This window comes from Xiphophorus maculatus, chromosome 22 (assembly GCF_002775205.1).
Source record: "Xiphophorus maculatus strain JP 163 A chromosome 22, X_maculatus-5.0-male, whole genome shotgun sequence".
In the NCBI taxonomy this organism is placed as follows: Eukaryota; Metazoa; Chordata; class Actinopteri; order Cyprinodontiformes; family Poeciliidae; genus Xiphophorus; species Xiphophorus maculatus.
The window spans coordinates 1511712-1526395 of record NC_036464.1 but is presented as its reverse complement, the minus strand read 5'-3'; the positions used below and the strand labels follow the sequence as shown (position 1 = coordinate 1526395).

The following is a 14684-nucleotide window of genomic DNA, read 5'->3' as shown; positions in this document are numbered from 1 at the left end:
GGCTTTGGGACAACAAAGTCTGTGTCTTAGCTGATCTAGAGAGAATATGTGTGCAGATCTGAAAAGGTTTGTGACAGTGATTGAGCCTTCAAACCTGAGACGGTTCCACTGGTTCTGTCAGGAGGAACGGACCAGAACTCCAGAAAACCACTGAGAGATACTTCTGGAAAGAAACTCAAAATGTTTGACCCAATTCATACAGTTTATGCCAAATACTGAGGAAACATAGGAAAACTTCTGACTTTGATGATGTTAATACATAAACCGATGACACATTCGCTGCCTCATTATTCTGACATTTAGCAAATAGAAATAAATTTGGTAATTCTGACGTAAAACAAGAAGTTTGATCGGATTCAAATTCACATGGTGAGAAAAAAATTGTGCATCTTTTAATTCTGTATATGTAAACTTCAGTTTTCAACAATATATCAGACCATGTTTTCTTTCATCTGTTCTTCCATCCTTCCAGTTTGTGCTTTTTTCAAAGTTCCACAAACACAAAGTCTTTTTCTGTGTTTGCATTTTTCATATGAGCTAACATGGACTGAGCCATCTGACAATCAGACACTGGAAAAATCCAGGATTTAAAAATGAGGATCATGTTGGAATCGTGCTCTCGTCAGCGCTTTGAACAGTTGCTGCACCTCTTTGAACGTAGCGCCTCTGTCAAATCTGGCAGATCAAAACAGGTATTTGTGAGTGTGTTTACATGTCGGAACGGGACGTGGGTCTGTTGTTCCGGGCCTCGGGGCATTCGACACCGGGCGATGGTAATGACTCACTGTTTTACAGGATGCTGTTCACAGAGATAAAAGCCGCTGCGCTTTAGGGGAAGAAAATAATGTCCTTTTACAAACATTTAAAGACATCTCAGACTCATTCTGAAAATGAAGCATGCACAAACTCACTCAGCAATAGCTTACCTATCAGTCTGTCTCCTTGACATCAAAGCAAAGTTGATAATGTTGGCATCCATGACGTGCCGAGATACAGATGCATACATGGATGTGTGCACACAAGCAGCCGGCTCTGGGGGGATTCAGGGGTTTTTCTGCATTTCTTTAACAACCAGACGAGTTGAAGAGAATAATGAATATATCAAGCAAATGTGTCACAGGTTCAGATGCTGTTTATGTTTATAGGCAGTCATGTTATTTATTCTACTCCTTATCTCAGCACCTGTAAAATGATATTTGCTTTAGCTGCGCTCAAAGTTTCACCAAATCAGAGCTGAGAGGAAGTTTGTGAAGTTTTAGGAGTGGAAAATGAACTGAAGTAACCTACTCAAGAGAAGAATTAGTGTTGAGTAAAATGTAAAACTACACAAATCAAGTTCTACTCTAGCTATAATGCAGAAGGATTACAAGTGGGCAGTAAGTACTTACATTTGCCTCAGTAACTTTTTTGAAAAAAAGGAATACTTTTACTGTGCTGTAGTTTTACATTTACTTTAGTAAAGAATATTCAGAAGTTATTTCATATATTACATGGTGAACACTATACCTACTGCAGAAATTGGTTTTATAAGTTTTATGTCTTTAAAAATTGATATGGAAAAATGTTTCCTCTGCCTGGATTTTTTATTTAGTTTTTTTTAGTCTTGAAAATGAAACTTGCACATATTTTATGGTTTTGTCTGAGTACATCTTTTTTACGTATGTCATTATCAGTTAGTCAATAGTTAAGTAGTTTTTATTTTATTTTATTTTAACCAAATACTATTTTACTTCAGTAAAGTAAGTAATAACTAGCTACTCTGCTGCTCTAAGAGCAGGAAGTTGTTTTTTCTGTTCAGTGTGCAACAGGCTGTAATCTCATTCTAGATGTCCTTAATTAAATATGTTTTTATGACCACTGCAATAAAATAAAATATATCCACATGTTATGAGAAACATGGGAATCCTCATTGTTTCTCATCCTGCTCTGTTTTTCCAATAACACCAACAGTTCAGATGAACCACATTGTAGCTGCTATAAATCAATCATATTCCTTTGTTTTCCTGAATACAATAAGAGTTGTTGCTAGAGTTACAGCATTTTTATCCCCATTTAAAAACTTTTTTTTTTAAACATGTGCTTTATAAAACATAATGCATGAATATTCAACCGTCTCACCTGCTCGTCCTTGCAGGGTTGCGTTCTGATGCATAATTGTGAACTTGAAATAGAATTGGTTAAAACAACATTTCACACTTTTCAGATGTTTGTGAAAATATTTTAAAACAATGGTAAACTTTATTTTTTAAAGTTAAAACTTCTTCAACTCAAATGTTTGATGGATCAAATTGTCTGCAGATATTTAAAGAGTCCTAATAACACGATCAGGACAGAAGTTGATTTTATTGGCTGTATTAATCCCAGTAAATATGTTTGTTTATTCTGGGCCTGTTCTCACTGCTGTCGTTCAGAACACGCCGGTGGGCCGATCGATATTCATGGTGAACGCCACAGATCCGGACCAAGGCACCGGCGGCAGCGTTCTCTTCTCTTTCCAGCCTCCTTCTTCCTTCTTTGCCATCGACGGAGCCCGAGGCACCGTGACCGTCACCAAAACGCTGGACTATGAGACAACAGCTGCCTACCAGCTCACCGTAAACGCCACGGTCAGCTAGCTTACTATACCTTTAATAAACAACCATACATCTATGTGCATTAAACAATCTGATTGTGTCTTTTGGTTTTATTAGGATCAAGACAAAGTGAGACCTCTGTCCAAACTTGCAAACTTGGCCATCACCATCACTGATGTCCAAGATATGGACCCTATTTTCACCAACCTACCCTACAGTACCAACATAGAAGAGGACATTCCTCTGGTCAGTACTTCAATCCAAATATTCAAGCTTATAAGGAATTTCAGCAACTTTATGGTGGAATCAGTTAAAATATAAGTAAATCTCTTTATAACAAAACATCATGAAATTTCACATGAACACTATTTCAAAAAACACCTTTCAGTGGGGATGACAAAGTATTTAATACAAAAGCAAATTCCAGCTGTTTTTCAAAAATCTAAATTAAGATTTTGTTTTGTTTTGTTAAAGTATCTGATAATTTTACATTTTTGAAATGTAGAATCTTGTTTTATTTCTTGTATCAGGCCTTAATGGAGGTGAACAGAGTCTATTCTGAGGTATTTTTGCTCGTTTATTTTAACTGAAGGACCTGGACTACATTTTATTGTCTGTAGTTAGAAAAATTAAAGACGTACACTGGTTATTTCCTGGATAACTTAATACTGAACAGAGAGTTATTAAAGCTGCTGTTGATCATTGAAACCTTTTCTATATTTGTGGAAAGAAGAGAATTGGCCATTTCACTGATATTTTTAGCGTGAGGACCAAATAAAAAAGAAAAAATCAAACATGGACCAAATTACTTCACTCCAAGACATAATTGACAAAGATGTTTTTAGAAACCTGTAGTCTGTATTTGAAAACCAAAAGTGAATTTCTGTTAAAATCACGTTTTGTTCTGTGTATTCTCTCATTTGTTTAACCTGCTTCTACATCCTTAAAACTACACACTTTGTGTCAGAAACGTCAAAAATTCTCCTATGGTCCAACTCTAATGCTTCCCTTTCAAACCTGTTCAGCTTAGAAGCGTCATGGCCAAGTCATCTGCTCTGTTTCAGTGCAGTTCATGGCATTGACTAATATGTGTTAAAGCTGCTGCTTGACATCTGTCATTTGATTTATTACACCAAAACCCCACTGATGTCCCTTTAAGGACCTTTACCTTTCCTCTGATAGTCATTGTCTCCAGCTCAATTTTAGGTATCCCATGGAGTTCCCTGTCAACAAATAACTGAAGCATTCCAGAGAGTTCAGGGTTTACTCCAGGCTGAAAAGGAAAGGTTACTTCAGCTGCTTGGATACAGGATCTTCTTTTTTTGGTTGTGATTGAAACGCTAAAAGGAGAAGATACTGAGGGAGAGGGTGGAAGGCTTGGAGGACCAGTAAATCTACTGCTCTGCCTTTTGGGGTTATCTCTTTATTTATCCCAACAGACAGGAGTGGTGTCTGCATTTCTTTAACTTAGGCCCCAAACCATCAATTCATCTATTTTCCGTCCTGCCATTACTTCACCTGCGTCGAGTTGAGCAGTTTATTGCCTTTCAGTCAATAACTGTGGCCTCACATTTAGAAGAACTGGCTCTCATCCTCAGCGGTTCAAACTCAGCTACAGACAGTTCAGCAGCAGATAGAGAATCATGGCTCAGATCAGAACCACAGCACCTGCAACAAAGTGAAACAGCTTCTTGGATTCACAGGGCAGACAGTCTCCTCACCAGGGTGTGCCTCAGGATCGGTCTTGTCCTTGAACGTCACAACAGGATTGCTGATGAAGGTCAGCCTTGGCAAAGACTAAATCTGCACCGAAAACAAATTCAGCTTCAAGTTTCACTTTGACATCAGAATTCACACTTTGAAAAGTAGCTGTGTTACTATGTAGTGCTGCAGAAACTCCTCTGTAAAATACCCAGAGGCTCATGGTCATCAACCTTCTCTAAGAACTACGTTTCTCACCGGTCCTGCTCCTTAATATCAAAGAAGTTCATTTAGCTTAAAATATATAGCTAAGGAGAAGGCCTAAATTATAATCACATCAGGATTCTCCACCTTTCGGAGTATTTCCTGTAGAACCGCCTCAGCCGGAGGTCTGCATACAGCACTGCAGGTGTGTCAGGTTGTAATTACTGCAGGAAATTTACCGTTCTGCCTCTGGGATGTTAGGCCTCCAGCAAAGGTCAGAAGTCTGTGAAAGGCATGAATTGCTAAGCAGTGGGGTCTCCCTGTGACCTTACCTTAGTCATTATTGCAATTGGGTTTGTAATGGCCATCTAATATACTGTCTGTTTCCCTGAGCACCGTTACACTCAGTCTCTGTTCTTAGCTCCTTGACTTAGCACCAGGTGGCTAATAGTCGAGCTATTGATGTTTCCACTTGCTTGGAGGGAATTATCCTCATGAGGATGATGCTGTCTATTTTCCTTCTTTCTGTTTCTGCTCCTCAATCACTCCATTTCCTTCCATCCCAGCCTCAGTTCCTCACCCAGGCCAGCGAGGCTCACACGGCCACTGGCTTATCCTGGTCCGCAGCCTCTACGCAACGTAGTAGAAATGTCAAGTGCTACATTTGCATGCATATTAACAGGGCGTGACGGCGCCGACGCCCCGTGTCTCCCTGACTCCCTGATTCATCAACTGTCACCAGGAAGGTCAAACAGGAAGAACTGAGGCGGGATGATACAGAAACAAAACGTTAGACTGACGACAAACGAAGGGAAGTAAACCTACTGGAGGATTAGAGACTGAAACAACTATTGTTGGGATAACAACAATAATTTAAAAAAACATCAATTACAAAAGCATAACTTTTACACTGGAAAATTTTGAAAAATTGTATCTCTAGTGGATTTTAAAAATCATGATGTCAAACTTTAAAAGTGAAACAATCTGGAGCATCACAGTTCCTTCACCGCACTTCAGACATGAAGTGGATTTTATGTTCCTTTGTTTGCTGAACTCTTCAAGAATTTATGTTCCTTCATATTTACAAACATGTGTTACTCATTCTTTACAAGAAAACATTATTCCTCATAAATCCAAACAGATTTTTTTAGATATTCTAAAATTTAAAGATGGAAATAAAATTTATTTTGATTCTTCAATTTTAACGTTTTCATTATAGTTTAGATTTGGGTATAGGCAACATTCTGTCATTCTTTAAATGAAATATTCAGATAGTTTCTGATCCTGAAATGTTAACAATAAACTTTAATAGATGAAAATTGTAAAATCCAAAATTTATTGCTATGATTTTGACTTTTCATATTTTTCTATTGTCAGTTGCATGACTTCATGAATAAATGTCCTCTAAATTTATAGTTCCAGATGTCATTGCACAAATATTGTTGGCAGTTTAGCAGAAAACAATATTTGTGCTGTAGTGACAAAGTAATAAAAAACACTCAGATATTTTGATCAACATAAAATATTTTTTAAGAAATGATTAAGAAATTCTTTGGTTGCATTTGTTTAGGATTTGTTTCACACTATTTTTATTAAAAGTTGTATTTTTTATGTAAAATTCTGCTTCTCCAGTACATGCATTCATTTCCAGGTTTTTTTTACACATCCTCTCCTGGCGGTCTGATATATGGCTGACTGTACTTTTATTAAGACGTGGTGATGTAGGCCAGCAGTACACGCCTCCAGTGACCTCATGTAATCTAACAGACACGTGTCATTTCCACTCTGCACTGTTTGCCATTGATAAGCTGCTGATGTTGTACGCTGACAGAAGCCGTGTCAGCTGCTGTAAAAGCTCGACATTTACACATGAGGCCATCAAACTCAAACCTGTGTCACACAGGTCATCTCACAAAGTTTGAATTCAGAAAAAAGCCTTTCTATCTCTGTCTTCTTCTCCGTGAGTTTGCTTCTCAGACGTTGTCTTTTCTTTTCTCCGAGGGCCAATCAACCTGTCATCCAGGGAAAACGTTTGACAAACCTGGAAAATGTTATTTAATTATTTATTTGTTGTTGTTGTTTTTTAGATGAAATCACAGGTCTGTGTTTTTAACAGTTATGGCTGTGAATCTATGCTCTAACTGACATTAAGCTCCTTCTAGGACAAACACACAATTTGGCTGTCAAACCAATGAGAAGGAAAGAGAAGGAGAAAAGGAGGTGGGGGAGAAACGCACTGTATAGCAAGAAATGGAAGGATGGTTGGCGTGTGTATGTGTGTGTGTCTTAGCATTTCTCACAATGTGGGCGTGTGTGTGTGTTCGTGAGAGAGAGTGTGCACCCCAAGGGGGGAGGGATTGTATGTGATGGCTGATTGAACAGATTCCACTTGTGTGGACAGCTCAAGAATATTGCTCACATTACTTCAGCATCACTTCCTCTTACTTTTCTCTACATCTTTCCTCGATGTTTGTAGGCGCATATGTGTGTGTGTGTGTGTGTGTGTGTGTGTGTGTGTGTGTGTGTGTGTGTGTGTGTGTGTGTGTGTGTGTGTGTGTGTGTGTGGGTGGGTGTGTGTGTGTGTGTGTGTGTGTGTGTGGGTGGGTGGGTGTGTGTGTGTGTGTGTGTGTGTGTGTGTAGGGGTGTGTGTGTGGGTGTGTTTCCCTCTCAGCTGGGGAATGGGTCTCCTTTTTAAAAGGCTTGTAATTGATTCTGGTGTAATTGGTCAATGACAGGAGATGCTTTGGCAGAAATGGAGCATAAACATGTCTTAGACACAATTTGCAGGATCAATGGGAGGCAGCCCTGAGGTGTGAGCGAGAGAGGCGATGACGGAGGGCGGGAGGGAGGAAGGATACAAGGAAGCAGGAAGTACTGTGTCGCTGCAGCATGGGGGGTTTTAAGCATCACCACCGTGTCTGATTGAGGCACAGAGACTGAAAAAATGTTGCAGATCAAAGGCTTTTCAAACAGCTTTCTTTCTTTTTCTTATTCTGTTTTTTCCCTTCTTTTTTTGAGCTGTCATACTGTGATTTGTTGAGGGAGCGGACTCATCCGCACAGCAGGAGAGCTTCAGAGAAATGCAAGAAAAATAAACACCAAATACATCTGATATTAAACATAAAGAAAAGAAAAAAATGTTTGACTACCTGTATAAGATTCCCAGTATTTTTAATATTTTGTCTTTGTAACATCCATGGAAATATTTTTAGCTTTCATTGTCAGTTTATGTGTTCCAAAACATCTCAAGAGCGCAACAAAGGCAAAAGAAAGCTCTTGTGTTTACGTCACTTTAAAGTGAACCTTTGGTAATTGTGAGATTTAGGGAACACAACCTGCAGCCAAGATTGCTTACGACTGTCTATTTGAATATTTCCAACATAAACTTTAATATGCAATAATTCCCTGGTTGGAGAACCGTCTTCGCTCTACTGCAGAAGTTAACATCCACAGTGTATCCAGCACCACGCCATGCTTCACTGCAAAAACACTAAATCTAACCAACTATTTAAATTCTCATTTCTAGTTCAAATATCTTAATTCTGTTTTTAAAAAAGGGGAAACCAACTTATCCATTATAACGAGACTATTTCCCATGTCATAAATTAAATAATCTCCCAGTGGAGTTTGTACTTTTTATCAATATTAAGGATTTATTAACTTAAAACAAGCTTGTATATCTTCGTGAAAAGTTACTGTACATGGAAGCAGTGACAGATGTGCTTTATATCTGACAGAAAAAACACCAAGAAAACACAAAGTGAACTGCAGCAGTAGAAAGAGAGACTGCTAAACATGAAACTCTGAACCAGGTTTCCTTTATTTGGGGAAGAAAACTGCAGTAATAGTTTCGTCACCATGTGAATACTGAAGCGCTGAGCCAGATAAAATCACAAAGTCAATGGCAAAAATAACTCCAACAATTGCTGCAGGTAAGTTCCAAAGCTAAATACATTAGTATCATATTTGCTACTTTCTATGGATCAGAACATACAGAGAGAACAAAACCCAATAACAGCAGTCATTGCAAATAAAGCATAAATGGAAAGAAACAAGAAACAAATAGCAGCCTTGTCCTCTAGTAGCAAACTTACAGATACATTGTTAGTTTTTAATGTTAGAATAAATTAGAAACTAATGCAAACTAATGCCTGGATGTAACCTGGACTCTGTGCTCTCTGTCTCTGCAGGGGTATGAAGTGAGGAAGATAACAGCCATTGACCAGGATCTGGGCCAACCGAGAGGAATCGGCTACACCATCGTCTCAGGTCAGAACCACAGAACTGATCGGATGTCAGTAACTCTGAGAGGAATTTCCTCTTCATCAGTCTGATCAACTCAGCGATCAGCAGCAGGTGTGATCAGAACGCTTTAGGGGGATTTAACTTCAACACAACAGTTTTTAAGTATGTTTTCTTATTTAACAGAGCAGAAATCAGCCCACATTTAGTTTTTATTTTCTTTCTCAAGTTGGCTTATTCCATCAAAATAGGATTATGATTTGTCAAAGTGACAAACTAAGCAAAAAAAAGTGTGTATTTAATATCCCTGCCCTGTGTTGGTATTACTAAAGAAGATAAAAACAGTTTGCATGGTGACGATAAGGATGAAGCTGTGATCCTGCTTGGTTCTCCTTCTTCTGCCAAGAATGATGTTTATGCCTCCAAGTTATGCTCTCTACCTGTTTGTTAGGACGATATCGCAAATATTCATGGAAAGAAAAGAATTCCACTAAATTTTAGTGGAGAAATAAAGTTTTAAAACTTGGTTTTCATCCAGATTTCACCTCTGGAAAGACGGAGTTATCACTGCTGTAAAACGATGTGAAGTGCTGCTGCTGCTGCTGCTGCTGAAACGATGCTGTTGTTTATGTGAGGTTTGTGGTTTTACTATGAAATGAACTGAAATCAGATTATTGTGCAGCGGCTGCATTCTGCAGGGAGTGTGGCTCATTATGCAGCAGGCCTGTAACATAAACATTGCTCCTAAATGAATCATTCTATTGAATCCCTTTAACGTTTTTATTATGCAGCTAAATTTATAAGCTGCATCACAGCCAACAACCACAGATTTCACATACATATTAAAAAATAACATATGGATTTAAAGAGTTTATGATGGTTTATTTGTCATCATGTACAAATAACTTCTTGTTGTCATCAAAAAGTGATGACTACTAATGGCAACAAAATTATAAAATAGTTTAGGAAAATCATATTGAAGTGAAAAATTATTGCTTTTGTCAGAGTATGTCCAAGTCCTGTTTTTATTATTAAAATTCCCACGCTTGGTACGTCTTTAAACAAATCAATTTATGTTAAAAACATAATTTAAGTTTTTAACACACTGCCTGCAGTGGTGGTTTTTGATATGGGAGACATGGGCAGTTTCCCAGGGTGGCATTAGAAAGGGGAGGAGCACTATCAAATAAATAAATACAAAAATATATTCATCTGTCAGTTGTGGTTGACCATGCCTGACTGCTGGTTTAGGGTGCTGCACTTGTGTGTTGGGTTTGGTTTTCTCCCAGCTTCACGCTGAGTAATATGAAGAAACATCTACACTTTGGTTCATCTTTCCACAGAACTTTATCCCAGAAATCTTGTGGTTCATTCAGATGAAACTTTGCAAACTTTAGTTGTTTACAGAGAAAATGTTTTCTCCTACAAACCTTTTTAGATGCATCATCCTCAGTTTTTTATTCTACCTCTACTTCCATGAGATGCACCTTTTGCTCCAACTTTTTGTCAGATTAATTTTGAGTTTAAACATTATGACTGTACATGTGTTTGTGTTTGCGCTGTGGTCACTGGTCCTTCAGTGCTGTGCAGCAGAGTCCACCACCATGAACCCTCTGCTCTCATTTGCTGCTCTCAGCCACTCGGTCTTACTTACCGTCTGCTGCCACATGTTGTATTGTTGTGTGTGTTGTGTTTGTTGCAAAGCCGAATGACTGAGTTAAGCTCTAGAGGAGAAGAGCATTAAAAAGACATTAATTAGGTGGCGCGATGTATTCCCAGTCGTTGCAAAATCAAGAGTTATAGCACCGCAACGATGGATTGATAAAATCATTATAAGTTTAATAATGCAAGATGAAGGGTGATGCGGTGCCAGAGTTAAAGGTAAGAAGTGAAGGTTTCCAGAAGCAGCGGTGTGCCGGTGTTTTCCTGCATTTGCTTGCGCTCACACACACATCCTTATGTCTCCATGTACCCTGACTCCTGAGTTCTGCTGCAGTCGGATCCGGCCGTGCTTGTTTGCAGACTTGAGCCTGACTCTGCATGACGCCTCTCCAGCATTCCTGCTCCTCGCCCCGAGAGTCCTCGGAGAGCGCGGCTCGCTCCTGCGGGACTCGTCTCATTAGCTCAGTAATTAAGATAAACGAGAGTTTAATTGCAGCTGTGATCAACACTAATGATTGTGGGACTCAAGATGAGGATTTCCTCTCCCTGCTCTAATCAGAGGGAGGATCAGGGACTGGATGTGTACAGGCGATAGAATCACAGTGGCGCTCTGCCGGCAGCGTTGCAGTCGTTATTGTTGCTGTGATGGGGACGAGTGAAGCCCGGTCCTCAGGGTTTCATTAAACCCGTTTTACACTTCTGACCTAGTGGTCTCATATTACATCAAACCATCGTACTCATGGTTATGATGTTGACCTTTCAAAATGGTTCATTACTTGCACAACTTCTGAAAAAAAAAGAAATGTGCACAAAAATGTTTACCAGATACAAAACGCTCGTTATTATTTGCTGGGAAGAGGTTACATGTTTTCTACTGCTATAAAAATATTACTGTTTTCAAAAATGTTCAACATTTTAAATGCTAGAATGTTTTACTTTGTATCACTTTACCAATCAGCAGTCTGTTAGAAATGAAACAGATCATCTGTTTAAGGCTGAGGCTCATAATTGGCACATTAAGAACAAGATGGCGGACAGATGAACGATTCACCAGGTGTTCAGGTCTCTCTTCTGAGAAGTAACTGATGCTCCTGGGAACCAAATATCTGCTCACTTTGTCTTTTATTCCCGACTGCGACAACTCCACTTACTGTTGAGGATATCTAATTACTGTTTCTCATTAAAGTAGAACTTCTAACTTTACATTTGCGTAATTCAAATTGACCGTCTAGTGTCATATTGACTAAACACTAAAGTATAAACTTATTATATATCGTTACTGAACAAATGGGGAACGCTGAAAGAAAAATCTGAAAAAAATCTGAAATCTGAAAGAAAACGTCGACAGAAAAGCAACAAACACACGTCATAAATGCACATATTCATTTTTTTCTAATAAACCCATATCACTCATGAGCTAAATAGCTAAAAGTAATAATGAACATTCCCAATATACCAACGATGGGCTTTGGCTTGAAACGACGGCCATCATCCACTCACACCCACCCAGAGGAAAAACACACCAGCAGCACAGAGAGAAGTACTGAGCTCCACTAACAGGAAGTGGGACTGACTGTCCTCAGACCAAACGGCTTCGCTCACAGATCCGTCCTCATAACACAAGCCTGGACATATTCTACGTACTTCACAAAACCTTTTTATAACCACAAACCTCAGCGTTTGCATTTTACATGGAATACCAATAGAAGGTTGTGTGTTAAAAGGAATGAAAAAGCTACATTCTGATTGGATTCAGGTGTGGACTTTGACTGGACCACACAGAGAACGATGCTACCACCATGTGTCCTTGGTTTTCATGATCCAGATTGTTTGCTAATGTTCTCTAACAAACATCAGAGACTTTTAAGGAACTGTTGGATTTATAATGAGAATAAATAACACACTAGTGTAATCCAGTTACTGCTTCCCAAAGAACGTTGATTCCACTGAACTTCATTTAGTTGTAACAGAGTAAAAGGGAACAGAGAACAAGTGAAGGACATTTTTTAGATTTTCATTTGTAAAAAATCAGAAAACTCAGAAGAGACTGAGGAAGAGGACAAATATGATTCTTTTGAAACTTAAAATGCGTCTAAGGCTGGATATAAACGTCAGCTCACTAAAAACTACTTTCCATCTCACAGTTTGTGATTTTTATGTCAGAAGTTATAGGCCAACAAATCGTGTCCAAAGAAAAGCTGTCTGCTGGGATCGGAGTTAACCTCATGGAAAGTGTTGCCTGTCTGCTTTGCTGTAATAATAGTGTAAGAATAGGCAGAACACAAGTCAGCCTTGCATCTCGTGGAATGAAGGCTCGTCTCTTAGCCGATCGCCTGTCTGTGCAGGAGGCTGTTTTTCTTTGCAACATGCAGCCATGACTAATCCCCTCTGTCTCAGGATCTATGCATCTATATTTATTCTCTCCATTTCTCTTTCATTGTCTTCATGTTGCAAAAGTTCCAAAAAATCTGTTTTTTTATGCAAATTGTAAAGAATTTGACTCGATGACAACATCATTCTGCACTGGGTTAAGGTTTTATATAGGCCACACACCAGAAGCTCATACTTGCAAAATATGGATGTTTTGTCCCCTGATGCCACATGTGTGATACAGGCCAGCTGTGTTCGGTGTAGCAGGTTCCACAGGGGACCATGCACTCTGTCTTTAAGCATCACACTGCAAAGAGGTCAGACGCCATTTCCCGCCTGGACACACTGATAAGTAGCAAAGGCGATTATTTCTCTTGTCTGTCTTTCCACATGTATCTTTATCCTTCAGCACCGCTACACCCTGATGCTCTGATTCCACGCTCTTCCTTCCTAACTCGTATCGGCAGCCATGCTGTAATGTGGCCAGCTCTAATACCTGTAATTCTATTGGGAGCCCTTATTGTTACTGTGGTGTCAGTGGGATTTCCTCTGCTTTTTCAATTAGACGCTCTGAGGCTCTCTGCTCTGCGCTGCAGTGTAATCTCTGAGAGAAGAGAGATTAGTCTCAGGAACACTGATCGCAGCGTGGCCCAAAGTTTTCCTTATGTTTGCAGAGTAACAATGCAGAACAATAACAAGTTCAGAGCTCAGGTTTCATTGACTGATGCAAGAGTTGTTTGAACTTGACCCATTTTCAAATCATAGACAAAAGGCAGCATTAAGTCATTTTGAATATTTTAGTTGCGCTCTGAAATTAGTTCTGCAAACCGTTGTTCCTCCCAGATGAACCTTAACAATGGAAAATCTGATCATTTATTTCATTAATTAAATTTGCAAAGTAAAACCCAAATTGGATAGTTGTGTTTCACTGAGTGATGTATTTCAAGTGTCAATGTCTGTTCATTTTCAATGGCTTGAAAGTTAATAAAAGCCTCAAATTCAGATCCTTGCAAAAATGAAATATTACAAAAACAAATATGCTTAAAAAAGTTATTTTTAAGCACAAATAGGACTTTATTGCTATGTTATGTATTATATAATCATAGGAAGATGGCTGACTTTTACACCAAAAGGTGATTCCTGAAGAAGCTGTGTTTCAGGTCGCAGACATTTTAATGATAAGTTGGGTTAAAGGAAAACGTGTGGCACTCTATAGATGTATGCAGGAAATAGGCAACAACTGTCACACTTCTTGGTTAAGCCATTCCTAAACCAGAGACAATGTCAGAAGAATCTAATGTTGGATAAGAAGAGCTTGGACTGACTGAGATGTCTAAAGTCTCCATGAGTTTTACCTTTACAAATGAAATACTGAGATCAATACATTTTTCAATGATTTTCTAATTTATTGTGATTCACCTTCACTTTTATTTATCTGGTGGTAACAGATGGTTTTGCTCACCTGTTAAAATATTCATCTTGATCGAATGAAGGACAGTTTCGGGTGTCCAGCTTCATCTTCTGTTTTGCCAATCTCCAAGCTTCACGCTGAGTAATATGAAGAAATATCTATACTTTGGTTCATCTTTCCAGAAAACTTTATCCCAGAAATCTTGTGGTTCATTCAGATGAATCTTTGCAAACTTTAGTTGTTTACAGAGAAAATGTTTTCTTCTACAAACCTTTTCTATAATTCTGTATTTTTGTGGTCTATTCTTGAAACTGCAGAAAACTTTGAATGTAAAAGACCAACTCTGTCTATGGTTGGAGACAAAACTTTTCACTCCGGCTCTCAAACAAAATAGATTATTCAGACATTTCAGATAAATCGGGACTTCCAGCTGAATGGTCAGGAATCAGTTGCTGTAATTGTTTTGTAAGAAGTGACTTAAAGATTGCGGAGTGATGCAGAAAGCTCTCAGAAGTCTCTAA

The 14684-nt window shown here is 38.7% G+C and overlaps 1 protein-coding gene across 5 annotated transcripts in view; it reads left to right on the top strand.

The window, feature by feature from the left end:
* Positions 1-14684, top strand: part of cdh23 (cadherin related 23) — a 188493-nt gene that overhangs the window by 67507 nt on the left and 106302 nt on the right. For all 5 annotated transcript variants that reach the window (XM_023327715.1, XM_023327714.1, XM_023327716.1 and 2 more), the window contains exons 7-9: positions 2412-2606; positions 2691-2819; positions 8669-8747. In XM_023327715.1, the coding sequence (XP_023183483.1) occupies positions 2412-2606; positions 2691-2819; positions 8669-8747 (403 nt within the window). The remainder of the gene's footprint in view (positions 1-2411; positions 2607-2690; positions 2820-8668; positions 8748-14684) is intronic.